Source organism: Leptopilina boulardi, unplaced genomic scaffold, assembly GCF_019393585.1.
Source record: "Leptopilina boulardi isolate dan_hultmark-lab unplaced genomic scaffold, ZJU_Lbou_2.1 LbouV2_300, whole genome shotgun sequence".
NCBI lineage: Eukaryota > Metazoa > Arthropoda > Insecta > Hymenoptera > Figitidae > Leptopilina > Leptopilina boulardi.
Genome location: NW_026137864.1, coordinates 1,829,733 through 1,849,721, shown reverse-complemented (window position 1 = coordinate 1,849,721; position 19,989 = coordinate 1,829,733). Strand labels below are relative to the sequence as shown.

General features: G+C 23.1%; 3 protein-coding genes across 3 annotated transcripts; 1 reads left to right on the top strand and 2 right to left on the bottom strand.

Moving 5' to 3' along the window:
- Window positions 1-535: 535 nt before the first annotated feature.
- On the top strand, window positions 536-6,314 carry LOC127282547 (forkhead box protein N3-like). Its single transcript, XM_051306850.1, has 6 exons — window positions 536-630; window positions 2,630-3,057; window positions 3,227-3,645; window positions 3,863-4,166; window positions 4,860-4,965; window positions 5,812-6,314. Exons 2-6 carry the CDS (start codon window positions 2,694-2,696, stop codon window positions 6,113-6,115), a joined length of 1,497 nt encoding a protein of 498 aa, XP_051162807.1. The 5' UTR covers window positions 536-630; window positions 2,630-2,693; the 3' UTR covers window positions 6,116-6,314.
- A 6,147-nt stretch (window positions 6,315-12,461) lies between these two features.
- Window positions 12,462-15,872, bottom strand: LOC127282557 (protein lin-7 homolog C). The gene is made up of 5 exons (XM_051306865.1): window positions 15,689-15,872; window positions 15,363-15,404; window positions 15,143-15,255; window positions 13,483-13,728; window positions 12,462-12,817 (listed from the first exon to the last, which is right to left on the bottom strand). Exons 1-5 carry the CDS (start codon window positions 15,723-15,725, stop codon window positions 12,659-12,661), a joined length of 597 nt encoding a protein of 198 aa, XP_051162822.1. The 5' UTR covers window positions 15,726-15,872; the 3' UTR covers window positions 12,462-12,658.
- Window positions 15,873-17,257: 1,385 nt separating this feature from the next.
- LOC127282544 (zinc finger protein OZF-like) lies at window positions 17,258-19,790 on the bottom strand. The gene is made up of 3 exons (XM_051306846.1): window positions 19,600-19,790; window positions 19,223-19,458; window positions 17,258-18,911 (listed from the first exon to the last, which is right to left on the bottom strand). Exons 2-3 carry the CDS (start codon window positions 19,295-19,297, stop codon window positions 17,343-17,345), a joined length of 1,644 nt encoding a protein of 547 aa, XP_051162803.1. The 5' UTR covers window positions 19,298-19,458; window positions 19,600-19,790; the 3' UTR covers window positions 17,258-17,342.
- Between the last annotated feature and the right edge of the window lie 199 nt (window positions 19,791-19,989).

Sequence of the window (19,989 nt, the reverse complement as noted above, 5' to 3'; positions counted from 1 at the left end):
GTGACAATTTAGATTTCCAGGAACAAAAAGAAAAATGCATTTCACACAAAACCATGTCTTTCATATTAGTGTTGATCAATTTGTTCAAACGTTTATTGACATTCCGATTATTCATCTCTGTGAGATTCGAAATTTTAGTGAAAATAAAAAATTTGCTTTCAAATGTTCAATTGTTGGTTATTTAACATTTTAATAAATAAAGGATAATTTATTATATAATATTTTAATAAAAATTATTTATTTATTTTAGTTTTATTATTCCCACTTTCGCAATTTTCAAAGTCAAGCAATAAAAAAGAAATTGAATTTACAAAATATAATAATTGAAGAAATTAAAAAACTTAGAGTTTTAAAAACAATAACAATTGGTTCATTTTTTAAAAATCATTTATATTTTAATAAATATATATGGAACGATGGTTTTTTAAAGAAAATTTCTTGGTGTGTAAACCCTCCTTTTTTTAAATTTGAATTTCGATATATTGTTCAGCGATATATCGTGTTTTTTACTGACGTCAAAATAAACCAATATGGCGTTTAGATCAGCTGGATATTTGTGTAGAGAGTAAGTGCTTGAGATGCTCCTCATTGGGAAAAGTATTCCAGAACACCGTCTGCGTGAGTGAAAACGTAAGTTTTTGAAAAAGAAACATTTTACTCGTTTTCAAAAACCTTTTTAAAAATTAATATTCAACAATCAATGTAAATTGTATACAATTAGTTTAAAAAAAAAAAAAGAAAATAATGACCATGGTGAACATGAAGACGCAAAACGCCAGATCATGTGTTGAATGTTCTAAAAACATTTTGATTTTTTGAAAATTTGTTGTGAAGAAAAATAATTTTAACATTTTTATTGATATTATTTTTGATATAAAAATCAGTGTAAGAAGAGGTTTTCTTTTATATTTTCCTGCTATTGAGGGCAATTGTGAAGAGTGTGACGACATGTCGAAGGAAAACTATTGAAAATAGAGCAAGTGATTTTGTCTAAATTCAGCTTAACTATTACGTGTTATAGAAGAATAATTTTTCTTTCAAAAATTCAATTTATTATTTTGTAATTATTTTCATGGAAAATCTTGTTGATGCCGTGTGCAAGCAATGTCCGTAGCCATTTTTATTTTCTTATACTCAAGTTTCGTAATCCATTATCAACTCCATATTTGAATTCAACAAGTAATGCAATCGTGTATTTAGCTGACATTTTTATTTCACGATTCTTGAAAAAAAAATTAACAAAAATAATTCATTTATTTTTTTCTCTAAGAATAATAAATAATTTCATGTACACTATCAATTTTTTTCTCCCAACTTTATAAACAAAAATCTGTCTTTATTATTTCGTGAACATATCTTTTCTTTTAAACCTATTAACATAAATAAAAAAAGAAAGACAATTTATAAATATTGGATAGATATTGTTTGAATACTCATAAAAAGTGTTGTTAAAAAAAAAGAAAATTTTCATCGCCGTGATATCGCATAATTAACAATGCAAAAATACATATATACACACGCAACATGCATTCAAAAGGGCGACGCCATATTTAAAATTCCTTTAAAAAAATCAAAATACAAACATGAGTTTTGTTTGTGGATTGAAATATTTATTGAAAAAGTTATAAGTGTTGACATTTAATGAAAGTGATTTTTATTTATTATTCTTTTGTAATTAGTTATTTTGTGACAAAGTTTTTAGTGTATTGAATGCACTTTCTTTGAATAAACGGTAGCCATTTTGTCGCGCATTGTTATCATATAAACAAGATCTGCGTGTGTGTATATATATATATGTATGTGCAGTACCAAAAATACAAACGCATCCAATATTAAGTTGAGAGTAAGCTCATTTCTTGCGTGACGTGTCTCCGGTTGGTGATTAGTTGGCAACATCATCGATCTTGCACCAATAGTGCACTAGTTACATATGTAAACGAAAAGAATCTGTCACGTGATTTATTATAGAAAAATTGCGCGATTTTTAAACAATTTTTTCAAATTCAAAATATTATTTCTTTTTTAATGAAAAGTTTTTAGTTATCTATGTGGAAAACAAATGAAAGTTAACCATAGGTAAATTAAATTAAATTTATTACCATATTAAAATGTTATTTTTAATGTGACGAGAAAAAAAATGACACTTATTGATATTAGAAATTTTATAGAGTAATTTAATTAAGAGCTATAAAATAATAAATTATTTTTGGAAAAATCATTGCCCCTAACTTTAAAAAAAAAAAAAAGGTATCAATGATATATTAAACACACACACACACACGTTTCGATGTAAACATAACCTTTCTTTTGATGTTTAAGAAAGAAGTGACGTATGTATTTTTGAAACGTCACGTGCAACCATAACAGCTGATTGACAGAATACAAAATATCTGTCAAATTGTTAAGAATTTTTAAAAATTTCAAACGAATTTTCATAGTGTGCATAAATTTTTTTTTTTGCTTGGAAATTAACTTATATTTTGTTTAAATAACCTTATTATTTACCAAATAATGAAAGAAATACTTGAATTTAATTTAAGTTATTTCATTTTCGAAATTTAATTCAATTTTAAAAATTTATGATATTTCGAATAATTGAACTTTTTTTTCTATAATTGGAATTTTGCAGTTGAAAGACCAAAAAAAAAAAAAAAAAATTGAAAAAATTGAAAAAATTGAAAAAAAGTAAAATAATGGCACCAGACAGGCCGGATACATCAAATATGGAAACTGCCGTTGGTTTGACTGTCACGCACGTCCTTGACTGTGGTGAAGCTGTTTATTCTGTGAGAGACGAAGACATTGCAACTGAAGGCAGCTCCATTGACGAATTGAATGAGGGAAGTCCACGAAGTGATAAATCCATGAAAAGCAATCAGTCCGATGATGATTTGACATCTCTTACTTGGCTTCATCAGCAAAATCTACTGAAGAGTCTTGAAATTTCAAAATCTTCCAAGAATGCCAAAGAAGAAAATGTCTTGAACAACAATATTTGCGATGATCTCTCAGAGAATACAAATTCTGTATCCAGTCTTGATGAAAGTTATTCACCAGGTATGAAAAAAAAAAATAAAAAAATCAAACATGTTAAATAAATTTTCTTACTTTTCCAACTATCTTCACAAAATTGAAATTAATTTATTTATTGTATAAAAATAAATTTTTGTTATTATATTAAAAAAATTAAAATAAAAAAAAAAAAAATACATTTAAACTTTTACAGAGAGCAACGGCAAGAGTCCAAATAGTTCAGTGCAAAATCCAAATTATCAATCGGCAGGTAGAAATCATAAAGTATCACAAATTTTCCAGGAGAAAATCTTCTTTGATGGAATACCAAGCAATCACTCAAAGATCTCATTGAGCAATAATAATCTTCCAGTATCAAATCGCATGAAGCATCCAACACATATACCATATGATCCTCAATTACACAAAAATAGTAAACCACCATATTCTTTTTCGTGTTTAATTTTCATGGCAATTGAGGATAGTCCAGTAAAAGCATTACCAGTTAAAGAGGTCTACGCTTGGATTCTCGATCATTTTCCATATTTTAGAAATGCCCCAACCGGCTGGAAGAACTCAGTCAGACACAATTTGAGTTTAAATAAGTGCTTTCGAAAAGTTGAAAAGGCCTCAGTGAGTCTACTACACACCATTTTCACTTTATAGTTCAATGTGTTTATTTTTAGATCACATGTTAATTCAAAATAGATTGTAACGATTACAAATTTCGTTTCATTCTCCAATTTTGTAATTGTGAAATGAACTTTTTATTTGAATTAACATTTTGATGAGATAATTTATTTATTTATTTTTTTTTATACATATAATTTTTGTGTGCATTTTTTTTCAGAATTTGGGAAAAGGTTCTTTGTGGATGGTGGATGCGCAATATCGTCCAAATTTGATACAAGCACTCTCACGTGCCCCATTTCCTCCGCCAACTGCTCAAAATATTTCATCGCCCGAGAAAGTACCAAGAAAAAGTGTCAGCACACGACTTCCTGATCCCGTTCTCTTTCCTTATCTTTCAAAAAGACTTGCATCAAGCAATATTTGCGATACACATGACAATGAGATTGACAGTGATGTTGATGCTGCAGCGGCTGCCATGCTTTCTTTTAAACACGGACCCATTATTTTAAATCATAATAAAGGTACATTTTATTTTATTATTTGAAGAAATCACAGTTGGTCCCTGTCTTTCAATTTTAATGACATTTTTTTTTTTTTTTTAGTTTAAAAAATAAAAATTGACAAAAATTAATAGAGGAAAAAAAAAATTACACAATTTATAAAGATAAATTTTATTCTTTGATATTTATCCAAAAGAGTTTAATTTATTAAATACAATTAATTTGAGAATGGCATAAAAAAAAATTGTAAAAATTAATTTTAAAATATTAATATTTGAAAAATATCAAAATTTCACAATTTTCTTATATATTTCTCGAGAAAGTTTATTTATTAACATTTTTAAATTCAATATTTATTGTTTAGAAATATGACAAATTTTACCTTACATGATAAAGTTTTAAGAATTTTTTTTTTTTAAAACTAACATGTTTGTTAAATTTTTTTGATTTTCAAAATCTCTTTTTGAAAAAAAAAAAAAAAAAATCCTTTTCATCTAAAATTAAATTCTACTGTGATCTCTATATTTCTCATGATATTCAAAGATATATATTTTTTTTATTATTATTTATTTATAGAAATTATTAACGAAACAATTAACTGTTTATTAGATGCTTTTTATGACTGTGGAAGACTTTTTTTTTGTTGAATTGAATGCGGTGTTTATAACGGACGACCGTTAAGTATTGAATTGAGGTCTCTCATTGCTTGTCTAGATCGCAAGAGAAAGTTTCCGGATCCGGAAAAGCTCGTTCCGGTAATCACCAGGAGCTCTAGTGAGGATCATACTTATAGTTGCATCACTTCTATTAAACTCGAAAGGTTCGAAATTATTAGCATTTTTTTATTTTTACAATCTATTTACATTATTCTATTTATAGAAAAAAATTTTTAAATATTTATTTACTAAATTTTTGTATTATTTTTTGGTATAATGTCAGTTTTTTCTCAAAATTAGGGATTCTATTTTTGAAAGATGAAAGTAACAAATTTTAAAAATTCATAGATGCCAAAAAAAAGAAATCAACTGAAATTTTTCCATTTAAGTTTAAAATAGATTTTAAAATATCAGGAATATAATATATGAGTGTAATAATATTCTTGGAAAAATCAAACTTTATTATTCGTGTTAATAGATTTATCATTATTATTAGTACATATATTAGTATAAGTATTTAAGATAAAAAAAATTCTATTCTTTTGTTAATGTTTTTTTTATGAGATCATAAGGGAAATTATTCTCCTTGTAACAATTTTTAATCTTTATCCAAAAATAACTTTCAATTATTCAAAGTGTTTAAAAATTAAAATTGTCCATACTTTAACTGAAAAAAAAAGTAAACATTTTTTTTTTTTTTTTTTTTTTTTTAATTTAAAACTAAAAATGTGAAACTGCACCGACTTTGGCTTTAATTGTCCGTCAAATTATTTCCTTTAAATAAACAGTAGAGCTAAATTCAAAAATTCGGAAAAAGGCAAAATTTTTATTTATAAAAGTTAGAAAAAATATGAATTAAATTTTATGGCAACCCTGATAAATAAAGTTAGTAAAAATTGTTGCAATATGTTAATAATTCAGTTGAAAAATTAAATTTTAGAATTCTATTTGTTTAAAAAGTTTAGAATGAAAATCGATAGAAAAATGATTATTAAAATTTTTCCCTCCAGCAAAAGATGTTCAAACACCGAATCTTCAGGTGCGGATTTCGATGAACAAAGAAAAATTGCCGAAGGTGCAGATGCTTTATTGAATTTAGCTGGTGTCAGCACAGTATTGAATCAAAATCGATCGTATCATTCGCAAGGATATAGCGGTGGAGGAGGGGGAGGATCAAAAACAGAAGGAGCGCCAAAAGCAAAAAGGAGATCAACCAGCAGTAATAATGATTATTCAAATAATAATGACAAGCGACGTCGACGCTGGAGAGAGTGGGGCGAGGGCAACCGTTACCTCAAACAGGTCAAGGGGTAATATATACATATATATATATAATATCATGTGTCAATTCATGGCAGCGCTATAAGAAATTCTCGGTTTTTTCTTCTTATTTTTATTATGATATATATATATATATATAGGAATCACGCGAAAGATATTCAAATAGAGCAACCTTCATAATCAAGATCGCATTTTCAAAAAAAGAAAAAGATCTGCCTGAATCAATTTTTTTTTTTTTAAATGAGAGAATTTTTTCGAAATTCTTTCTTGAATTGTTTTTCCCTGTTTTACAGAAAACGCGTTAAAAAAAAAAAAAAAAAATCTTCCCCCTTCTCTTCCCTTCACCACATAAAGAGAAAAAAATTTCACATCTCACAACCGTATTATATACAATTCCGAAAAATCGTAAATCTTCGGTATTGGCGGTTGCTCAGGGTTTGAAACTCGCTAAATGCCAAAATGAAAAAAAACAAACAAAACAAACAACCGTAGCACTAATCTTGAAGCAATATTAGAATATAATAAAAACAGTAAAAGATTAATTACCTGTATATCAGTCTATAAATATTATAAATATATAGAGATATACATATATGTATATTATATTATAAATTATATAAACGAAGTAGTCTAAATAATTCGAGTCAAGTGTAAATGAATGAGAAAGAAAAAAATGAAAAAACGCAAGAAAGATTTTTGACAATGTTTTGTCAAATGTTGCGAATGATTATACATATATATATATATATATATATATATAGAAATATATTAATTCATAGAGAGTTTAAATATTGATAATAGATCTATATTAGATTTTCTTCTGTAGATATGTATAGAAATACGATTGATTACTATTCATATTATTAAAAATTTATATAATATATTTAAAGAGAATATATTTAACGTACCGTGTACGCGTGAATTTATACAGAATGATTATTGAATCTGTCTCTCTCGATTTTCCGAGATTATATTTTGAAAAATTTATTTTCGATTGTATATTTTTAAAAAGAGGTAAAAATATCTCTTGATATTTAAGTTGTTCAAAAAAGACAATATTTATTTTTTTTTGTGTTAAAAAAAATTAAAACCATTGAAAAAATAACAAAAAATTATTTTACTTGTATTTTTTTTTATAAATCGTCATAAAATTTTTTTTCTTTTAATTTTTGTTAAAATAGTAAAAATACAAGAAAAAGTATTTATTGTCACTTAAATTTTAATTTATCTCAACTTTAATATATTGTGCAATTATTTTTTTTTTTTGTCTATTACATTAATAAGAAATTTTGAATTATTTATTTTGTTTTTTATTAAACATAAAAAGAAAATTTGAAGAATATTTAGAATATTGATTATTACATTTAATTATGATTGATTTTTAATATATATAATAATATAAAAAATTATTAAATAAACAATATTTTTATTAAATTAATATTAAGTATAGTTATATATTATTGAATTTTAAAATGTTTTATAATATTAAGTTAATAATGCAATATATTAAAATGTATAATATTATAAATTTAAAAAAAAAAATTCATTAATTTCTTTATAAAAAAGAAAATTGACTAACTTTAAAATTGTTTAAAAAATTTTTTTTAATAAAAATATAATAATAAGTTTTGGAGACAAATAGGGACTGAAGTAAAAGACAAAAGTAGATAGAATATTATTAATTTTTTATAGCTATTTTTTTTTCTTTTTCAAAAATACGCGTCAAATAATTTTTTTGTACCAAAGATGAGGCAAATTCAATTGTAATTCTGGATAAAGATTGACATGACAATGTGTGCGAAAATTTGATCATAAAAATTATGATTAATTCACAAAATAAATTATTATCACACTGTTATTAGATGATAATAATAATTATTTTATTATTATTTTTTTTTTTAAAAAAAGAAAGGTCGAAATAAAAAAAATGTATCGTTTTTTCTCTTTTTTCTATTCTCTGTGGCTTTTGAGATCGATTTCAATTATTATACGCTGTATATAATAATAATGATGATAGATTCGTGAGGCGAGAGCAGACAATTATTAATTTCGAACTCGCTTCTAGATTTCTTATTTTTCACTTATGAGCACATACTACGCAGGTCTGGTGATTGAATAAATACCAGCTTATTTTTATAATAAACACTCAATGGTAATCTAAAAAAAAAAAGAATGGTAAAATTAAATAAAAATCAAATAAAAAAAAATCAACTAAATTCAAAGAGAAAAATTAAAAACTAGAGGTGAGTCTCGAAACTGCGAGCCTTGTAAGTGTTGTGTAGACTATATACATACTATATAGAAAAAGAAGGTATATTTTTACAGGGCTCCGCCCGCGTGATAAAAGTTCTTCCTAAAAAAAAAAAAATTTTTTTGGTAAACACCAATTTTAAAAATTATCAATGTAATGCACTCGGATTTAATGTTACAAATTCGTATCAGCACATATAATTTATTTTAACAAAATCAAATTTCTAAATTGAGTAAAATTCTATTATTAAAGAAAGAAATTTTAATTAAAGAATTTAATAATTAAATTTGTTATTTTAGTTTTATTTTTTTTTTTTTAGAATTGTCTAACATTTTTTAATGAAAAATTATATTTTGAGAAAAAAATTTTTTTTCACATAATCATATCGAATTTAAATGCCTATGAACATTTTACCCGACAGTGCAGAGAAGAATGCCATTAAAAAAAATTAATGTATTTCGATTTTATTAGTAGTTTTATCACTTTTTTTTGGAAAAACAAGTAACATTGAAATTGTGGAAACTCAAATTAGAAAAAAAACATCAAACGCAGACTGTGAAAGTTTCTAAAACGATATTATCTTTTTTAATTATTGAAAATTTCATTATTAAATATTTTAATTTATGTTAATTGTATAAAAGTATAATTAGGCACTATTATTATTATTATTATTATTATTATTGTTTATTACTATTACTATATTTTTCAGAAATTTAAAATAATTTTAATATTATGAATATTATTAATTTTTAATAGAAAATTATTTTTAAAAAATGATTTTATAAAATTGATCTCTCGAATTTTTGCATAATGAAAAATATATGAAATTTTCATTTATTTGTATTTTTTTTTTTTTAAATAATTCGTTTTGTGTTTGATTCATATATTTTGAAAATATACTTTGAGTTAATTTATTGTTGAAATTAAATTTAAATTCGTTTTAATATTGTTCAAAATTTAGCAAAATTTATAATTATTTTTTTTCTCAAGATCAATTATAAATATAAAGCATTTATTGTATAATTTAAAAAATGAAAATTTTTTTTCAAACAAATTTTATTACTATAGTTTTTTGTTTTTTTAAAGAAAACTGTTATATTGTATATTTTAATTATAAAAAAAGTAGGGAAAAATTGAAATGGACAAAACGTCATTTATATTAGTGTAAAGTTTTGTTTGTTTTTTTTTTTTTTTTTTAAATTTCTAATATTATTTCGACGTAACATTAACAAGATTTACGTATTAACTGTGATATCGTAAAGAAAAAAAAATGAGTATATTGTTAAAGTTATCGCATCGTTATTGTAGATTTAATTTTCTAGTTTCGTAGTGAGAAACTTTAATAACACAGCAATTTTTTGAATTATCATTTTTTTTTTCTTTTTTGAACACATCGTCTGGCATTCTTTGTCCGCTTTTTTTCCCAATAGGCACAATATTAATTAAAAAAAAAAAAAAAGAAAAATTTTTATTTTTACTATTAAACTGAAATCGCACTGTAGATTTAAAAATATACATATAAATATGTAGTTTTATCAAGAAAAAAAATCACGCAATTTGGATGATTTATATTCAAATTCTAAAAACTATCTTCCGTTTGCTACGACTGAAGGTCTGTTCTTCCATGTAGCTTAAATTCTAAACTAATTGATTAGGGGCTTAAAGCCTTTTATTGTCACACTAGCAATAGTTAATTGTTAAGTTAATTATAGTTGATATATTAGTCAAAAAAAAAAAAAATACCGTAAAACAAAAAAGTACACCAGTAACAATTGATAAATAGGTATATAATCTCTAATCAGCCGGTTTTTTGCTAATTGTTTTTTTTTTCATTTCTCTTTTATTTTGTACCTGAATATATTTATAATATTGGTTTTTAAAAAATTTTCATTTTTTTGTTTGTTTATTTTTAAAATTTATTGCATTTTATTGATATATATATAGTAATAATAAAATAATTTTAAATCAATTGAATGTAAAAAAAATAAAATTTTGTTTTTATTTAAAATGATTTTTTAATATAAAGAATTTATATTGTAAGTTTTCAATATTTGATTCATATATTTGAAATCTTTAACATTGACAAAACAAAATCGGTTCAATTTAGAAAATTTTTAGTTTCTAATTGTATAAATAAAAATATTTTGATAAGTGTAGATAATTAAATTATTTATTTATTTATTTATATATATATATTTTTTGTTGTTGTTGTAAATTTATCCATTGAGTGATAACTATTATAAAACAGATCTAATCAAAATGTACGTACAAAATTTAAATGGTACCTTAAAGTTTTGAACTTTTATGGAAAAATTGAATTTTTTCCATTAAAAAAAAAAAAAAAAAAAAATTAAATCAAATAATTGTAATTAAAGGAAATTACAATCACATCAGACTTATAAAAAAGAGCAATTTCTCTGATAAATATTTTATTACTATTATTGGAAAAAACTGGCTGAATAGAAAACATAAAATCATAAAAGCCTAACATTAAAAAAAAAGAAAAATAAATTAAAATTTAAAGGTCTCTCCGAACACCCCTTTAGCCACAGACAATCAAAATAAATTGCTCGTTTCAGTGAATTATTAACGCAACACTTGATCAAATTTCAATTGTTTCATAAAATAGGACTGTTATTTAAATGTCTAAAGAAAAATAAACTCTACATTGAAAAAATTAATTACAGATAATTCGACGTAAAAAAAATTCTAAACATCAATTAAATTAATTCATAATAACCGGCAAAATAATTATTTGCAATTTTTTTCAGTGTGAGAAAATTTTACATATATAAAATACTTATAGAGAAAAAATGATCCATTTTTTTTTTTTTTAATAAATTAATTAATTAAATTAAAATTTTTCTAATAAAGTTATTAACAATTGAAATTTTTTCCACATTTTTTTTATGTAGAATTTTCTCATACTTAATTAATATGTTCTTATGTGTGCAATTTAGTTGCGTAAGATTTTACTAATATAGATAGTATTTAATGGTTTGGAGTAAAAAAAAAAAAAAATTGCAAAATTTCTATTTCGCCTATATATTATTACTGTGAAAAATTTATTTACTTTGAATCATCAATGTTGAATTTATTTGGTTCAGAATAAATTTCGCCCTATTTATGATAAAAATGAACAGTCTAAATTAATTAATTTTTCTAATTTTGAATATACATTTCAAAGACAAGTGTTGTATTTTTAATTCACTTGCTTTGTTTTTTCTGATTTTGCATATTATAATGTTATATAAATATACATATACATATATTCAGAGAATGTCGTGCCAAACTTCAAGTTCTGTTGCGTCGATTATGAATTCTTATATTATTATTATTATTATTGTAATTTGTAACATATGTATATCTTAGTATTAGAAAAATTTATTCAACATCCAAGTAACATAATAATATTGAATGGGCTTTGGAGCGTTACTTTCTATATCGAGTGTAAATAATGTAATTTTCTATATTGCAAAAAAAAAAATGCGATATTTTTTTCAGCAGTACAATATATATATATGTATATTATAAAATTGTATTGCCGAATGTTGTACAAAACTTATAAAAAATTGTTATTTGATGATATATTGATAATAATTAATTGTTGCCACTCGAGAGGCGTTTTCTTAAATTATTATTATTATTATTATTACTTTTTTTTTATTTTGTTGTGAGTTTTTCCACTAAAATTAATTTTATTATATTATTTGTATAATTGTATGCGTGTGTACGTGCGTGTGTGTGTGTAAATTGTTGAGTTTTATTAATGCTGTGTATATGAAGACTTATAAAGCCCGAAGCCTGATGTTTTATTATTATGATAACTAACAACCATTTATTATGACTAATTTTTAAACAAATCACATGTAAAATGTTTGTTAAGTTTGTGGCCTTGCTTATGAAAAAAAAAAGAAAAATTTTAATTGTAATATTTTAGTTTGTAACACAACAGAACTCTAATTAATGAACATTACATAAAAGAAATTAATTTTGTCTATGTTCTTTAAAAATTTAATTGAAATTTATCCCTTTGAATTTATTTAAGTTTTTAAATTATTTATTTAATTGTATATAATTTAATTTTTGAATTTTTTCAGGATATAAAGTAAAGTTTTTAATCTAAAGTTAGTTGTGAATGATTTATTATTGCAAGTAATACATGATTATAACTTAAATATTAAATAAGTATTATGTATCTAATTGTTGAATTTTAAAAACAATTGCAATACTATAAATGCAGTGAATTGATATAATTTTTTTTTTTTTCCTTTTTTTGTATAACGAACTATATAATATATAGAAAAAGAAGCATCCTTAAGGCTTTACTGCATGTGTTGACGTCTGCGTGCAGCTCTTTGTTTATCAAAACGAAGTTCCATTTCTTCTAAAACACGTGGAGTATAACGAACTACTAATTTCACTGAATTTTGAGCTTGCTTCAAAAGCTCGACTGCCTTCTCGTGATTTTCACCCTCAACGCACTGTAATAAATTTTTAAAAAATTAAACGCTTTTTTGTGGCTTTACAAATTTATAAATATTTTAGACAATTACAATACTTATAATTCTAAAAACAAAAACAACTTATTTTTTTTTTTTTTTTTTTTTTATAAATTTACAAAATTATTCACAGTGTAAAATTATTTTTCTCGTGGATGTTGTTATTGTCAGTGAATCATAAATTAAATATCAATTTTTTACTACATACTTTATATAATAAAAAAATCTTATTAGAAATAACTTTGAGACATTTAATTCTAATCTATAAAATATTTATAACAAGATTTCGAAATAATACTGTTCTTTACTCTAAAATAAATATTGCTTTACTATAAATTAAAAAAAAAAAAAAATTTACAATAAAAATATTTGTGAACTCGAAATCATTAATTTCGAGAATTCTTTTTAATTTCTATTTTGTTATACAACACATGTTTTTTAAAAAAAATTAAAAACAATTTTTTGTAAAATATTGCTAAAAAAAAAAATAATTTTTTTATTAATAAAACTTTGATAAAAACTTTTTATTTTTTCCAAACTAAACTCAGATTGACGGTAACTATTTTAAGAAATAAGAAATATATTTGAAGACATAAAAGAAGGAATAAATTTTATTTTTTAAATATATAGAATAATAGAAAACTTACGACTCCATTTACGGAAAGTAACTGATCGCCTCGTTTTAATCCACCATGACGATCGGCCACACCACCTGGAATAATTCTCGATATGTAAATAGGTGAATTTTGTTCTTTTCCTCCCATCACATTAAATCCAAGACCCTCTTCTGTTTTTGGTAATTCTACAACACGTGGATGAGCATGCCCTTCACTTGCTGCAAAAGCTGCGACAGTCGCTTTTGCAGTTGCTGATGCTCTAACATCTTGTGATCCCTGTAAAGAAATGCAAATTTTTCAAAAAAAAAAAAATAATACTCATTTTTCTAATTATTAAAATAAAAAATTAATTTCTATATATATGTATATTTTATTGCAATATTAGATTATCAACTTTTAGTATTTCATTATCTATAGGGGTAAACGGTACAGTGATTGCCAGTATAAGCAAAAAGGGGATATATTTATACAAATTACAAATGTTTAATTATCGAAATGAGAAATGAAACCATTTGTAAAGGAATTAAAATATTCCATTAATCTGAAAATAATAATGAATTGTTTATTTAATATTAGTATAAATTTAAAAAAAATAAAAAATCTTCACATAACAGAAAAAATAGTGATTGTCATTATTTTTACAGTGATTGACCATCAATTTTACAATGATTGCCCACTAGACATAAAATAGTAATGTAAATTATAAATTTTGCATAATTTATTAAAGAATGAATATAATTTGAAATTAATAAAGAAGAAGGAATTTTTAAACTAATTTTCTTTTATTAACAATAATAAGATTCATTAAATATGACTTTTAAGTGTAAATAATACAATTAACCTAAAAAATTGGGAAAATTGTCGAATCTGACTCAATTGTAAAAATAAAAATTATTTTTGGCTATTTTGATTTGATATAATGATTACATGATTTTGAAGCTTTTCATTGCTTAAAGAAGCATATACGAAACACCTTTTTTCACCTTCGGCAATTTTTCGATAGCCTAAAATCATACTTTATATTAAAAAATTGTTAATAAAATATTACAAATCATTCTAATACATGCTGCGGCTCTAATTACATCTTTATTTTAAAAAATTAATTCACCAAATATGAAAAACCGTCCAAAAATTAAAAATACTTATCTCAAAAAAGTCTTGAAAATAAACGGTTAATCACTGAAAAATGACATAATAACCAAAAGGGCAATGACTGTTATTTGTTATTAATTGCAAGATAGTAGTTGTTCTCTATAATTTTCGGTAAATCGAGTCAAATTACGTTAAAACAAATTTTTTTTACTTATTATTAAACTTATTTTCATGCATATAATTAAAAAATAATAATGATATGTATAATTTTTTTCGTTAAAAAGTCAAAGAAAGTATCACCACTAACCTTGCAAATTTACAACTAAATTGACAAAATTTCAAAGAGCTAAGGACACTGTTCTCGAAAAGCGCTATTATTTTCATAATAGTGAGTCGAAGAATAAAAATCTTTTTACACTATTAGCAGAATATTCTGTAGAATTTATATAAATAAATAAAACAAAATATTATATGTAAATTTCGTTATTATTTCTGTTTGTAATGTAATGGTGGCAATCACTGTGAGGGGGCAACAACTGTACCGCTTACCCCTATAAATCATTTTTTATTAATTAAAAAAATACGAACAAAAATATACCTGGATGTCTACTGTTTCATAAACATGTTCATAAACCTCACGAACAGCATTAAGAAAATCACTTTGAAGTACTTTTTGTAATGCTGCTAATTTTGTAGCAGGCACTTCACCACCTTCATTAAATCACAATAACAAACGAATTATTTATGTGTCAGTAAGTCCAAAATTATTATCCGAAAATAAATGTACATGTAATAATCATTTTATTATAAATTCCTACCTTTTTGAAGTTTGTCTAGAAGCTCAATGGATCTTTTGATATCTACAAAACATAATATTGATATCATATTTTCTAACGTTTAATTATAAAAAATTTAGAATCAAATTCAATGATAAAAATTATGATAGAAAATAATTAGAAGAAAAATTAGTAAAGATTATAGTAAAGTAAATTAGTTAAATTTGCTTAGAATACTGAAACTAATTACTTGACATTAGTAATTTTTTTTCATAAAAAATACCTTTTTTTTAAAAAAAAAAGATATAAATTAATCGATGAGTTATGGGTGTTATCCTAGACAATTATGAAATTCATTTTTATCTTACCTCTTGCTAATGTTAGAGGCTCTCCAGCTGAAGCCATATTTATAAAATAAGATACTTTTTCTTTTTTTTTAAAAAAAAAGGTGTTTTTATTAAAAATTACTTTTCTTCTGACACACGGATACACAAAAATAGAAATTTGACAGTTTTGACACTTACGAGAATGAGATCACTAATACCAATGAAGTTAGTCGCTTATAAATGAGCAAAGCCGGACAACTTTACAAAAATTAAAAATAACCTAAAAAAAGAGAGAATTTAATTTCACTTTTAATTTTTGATTTTCTATGAATCAATATAAAAAATTTTCTCTGTAAATAATTAGCTTTTTAAATTAATACTCTAAAAAGATATTGTTTTAATGTGATAAACGTGAAAAAATTTTGAATTTTTTAAATTTATTCAAAGAACATTTTAAATATTCGCGGGAATTTAAAAATCAAGTCAAACAATTCCCGCCCTAATTTAAAATGCAAAAGAATCATTTTTAAGCCCATCGATTATCAAATTTTTATAAAAACAAATTTTTAATTGTTATTTAAATTAAATTTTAAATAATAACATTAATAAAATTAAATATGATTTTTAATTTTATTAACATTTTATTTAAATGAATCGATAAAAAAAGACATTTGAAAATATTTATTAATGTTTGAATTTTAAAACAATTTTATTTCAATTCAAAAAATTATTTATACTTGAAAAATGAATATTGATTTAATAATTTCTTTTTGGAAAAGGTAACATTAAAATAAAGTAGATCATTAATTTTTTTTAAACGATACTTTAGTTTCGTATTTGAACATATTTCTATAAATTAATGTATTAGATTTTTCATAATTCTTAATAATAAATACTTTATAGTTTCACAATATTGTAGAGACGTATAAAACTTTAAATAATTATTATATTATATCGTAAAATATTTGTTACTATATTTAGAAAACAAAATATTTTTTTTTCGCATATATATTTTTCGCCTTTTATAATTTTTTTTTTTATTTTTACTCTCGCATAATACACTACTTTCAAAAAATAGAATCTTTCTACTATATATAAACCTATATATATATATATATATTTTTTTTTTAAGTAGAAAAATCTAAACAACCGATTTTATATAATATATATTATAAACACCATAAAAAATACATTGCACGAAAATAGAAAACATATCTTTTTTCTTTTTTAAAAGTCATATATAATATTTCTATAAAACTAGACACAAATCTAATTTTATTCTATTCCTCAAAAATGGTAGTATGCAAAATGGGTGCTTGATTAATTTCAAAGATTTATATTTTTTATAATTATGTCCAAAGTATTTTAATTTGGATACATAATTTAAAAAATTAAAACAAAAAAATATATATATATATATATTTTGTCGAAATATAAATTTCTAAGTAACAAAAACTGAATTAAGTATATAAAAAAAAATTAGGAAACAAAAAAGCAAACAAATTCAAAATAATACTTACAAAAAATGAAAAAATAAAATACTATTATTTATTGTTCTTATTGTTTTTAATAAAAAAAAATTATGGAAAATAATAAAAAAAAAAAAATTGTAACATAATAATTTAGAAATTTTACATTCTAACAGTGTAAAATTTCAAGTAATTATAATCAAACACCCAATGTAGGTTTTTTTTTTTTAAGTATTATGCGAATTTGAAATATGATTATTCAATGCCGATCTGTGTGTAAATTTTTTCAAACAAATTGGACAATCATTAAATTTATTACCCGCATGTGTCAATAAATGCTTTTTCAATTCACTTCTATCATGAAATATCTTTTGACAATGGCTACATTCATATGATGAAACATCATCATGTATTAAAATATGACTATTTAATGTTGTTTTTTGTGTAAATGTTTTTTGACAAACATAACATTCATAAAATTGATTACCCATATGTGTCAATAAATGTTTCTTTAACATTGCCTTTTCTTTAAATGACTTTTGACAAATATGACAAACATGCCGTCTATCACCAGTATGCATTAAAATATGTGAATTCAGTCTTGTTTTTTCTCTAAAAGCCATATCACAATGTTCACAGGCAAATGGTTTTTCACCTGTATGTATTAATGCATGACGATTTAAATCTGATTTACGCGTAAATATTTTCTCACAAATATTACAATCATATTGTCCGCCTGTATGCGAAAGCATATGACTAGTTAAATCTGATTTTCTTGCACATGCCTTATGACAAATATGACATGTATGTGGTTTTTCACCTGTATGTACCAACATATGTGAATTTAATTTTGCCTTCTCGCGAAATGTCATTAGACATTCTTTACATTCATATGGTCGTTCACCAGTATGAACCAATGAATGTCTCATTAATTCTGATTTTCTTTTATATTGCTTTGAACAAATTTGACATGCATGAGGTTTATCATGACTATGCGATAACATATGATTATTTAATGCGGCTCTTTGTGTAAAACATTTTTTACACAATGTACATTTAAATTGTTTCATTCTATGATTATGATTATTTATATGTAAATTTAATTTATCTTTATCGTTAAATAATGCATTACATAAATTACATTTTATATTTTCTTCATGATTATGTTGATTGAAATTATTTTTTGAATTAAATAATTTTTGACAAATATCACAGAAAAAATTATTGTCATTATTTTTAATTGATTTGGAAATTTTTTTTCTCACGATATTAAATTCTCTTTCTTTTTCTTCTTTTTTTTTATTATTTAATGATTCATCGTCAAGTGAATGTGATTTTAAATGATTTTGTAAATTTATTTTATCGGGAAATGTTTTATAACAATTATTACATTCAAAGAGATTCATGCCAATATGAATTAACATATGTGTAGAGAGTGTTTCGCTATTGGGAAAATTTTCATCACATACTTGACAATTATTGCCACTGCAATGAATTTTTAAATGTGTCACCATTGTGTCATTATTTAAAAACCATTTTTGACAAATGAAACATTGAATTTTGTAAAATTTTGCCTGATGATGATAATTATTTATTGATAAAAATGGAGATTTCTCGATAATTTCTTCTTCATCATCATCATCATCATCATCATCTTCTTCTTGATTTATTGAATCCAAATCAATATTGATAAAACATCTTTGAAGATTGACATCATCTTTGTCACAGAGATTTGTATTTGTTAATTCAGATTCCCAATTTTCATGAGTACTCTCACTTTCCAAGTCCAGTTTTTCCTAATTTTCAATTTTATATTTTAATAACCTTTTTCTTTTGATGTTTTAATTTTCTTTTTTTTTTATTATCACATTTTTAGGAGACAATTTAAAAAAAAAGAAACAGAACTTTATAAGTATTTTTAAATTGATTTAAAAAAATAGTTTTTATACAAAATCAATGACATTTTTGTTATTTACAATATTATTTGAAAACATTTCCGGAAACAATTTATATATTTCAAAAAAAAAAAATATATTTTTAATCAGTTTTTTAACAATTTGAAATATAATTTTACATTTCTTAAATTTAAACTAAAATAACAATTTACCATTTCGACCGAGAAATCCATATCGTGACTCTCAATAGACAAAAGTGCCTTTTCGAGCATTACTGAGTCCTCCATGAAGTTAGAATGAGATTTTTAAATATTCTAATAATCAAATACTGTCATTCAATTCAGAATTAAATTCAGCTTTTTCAAAATGTTCAACATCAATGTTTTTCAAGATTCCAGTTTTGAATTTCATTGTTTTCAATTTGTTATATATCAGTTTAAGCATTTATCTGAAATTTCACCAACTTATTTTATTCAAATAAACGAATTTCTACAAATATTGAATATTATAAACACTATATAACGCAAATATTAAATATAATAATTATACAAAAAGTAATAAGCAAATAATAAAGTAAACATAACCTTACTTATATAGTTCTCCGTGCAATTAGTTATTATTTTATTTCTTCAACACATTTTTCTTTTCCATAGCAAATTAAATTAAGTTAAAAATTATTTTATTCTTTTTTTTCTACTTTGAATTGTTGAGAATATTTGACAACAGAGAATAACATATGAATTTACAAGAATTGATCTTAAAATTGTTACACTTTTCTTTCGCAAAGATGAACAAAAAAAAAAAAAAAAATTGTATTTGTACTTTAAAGAAGCCTTCTTTTAGAATTTAATAACACAAAATTTAGTGTAAAAAAATTAAAATGTCGGAAAATAGATGAAAATAATAAAGTAAAAAAAAAAAAACTTTTTTTGTAATGTCTGAAGTTATCTGAATTTTACAATATCGAAGTCGAAGTCGT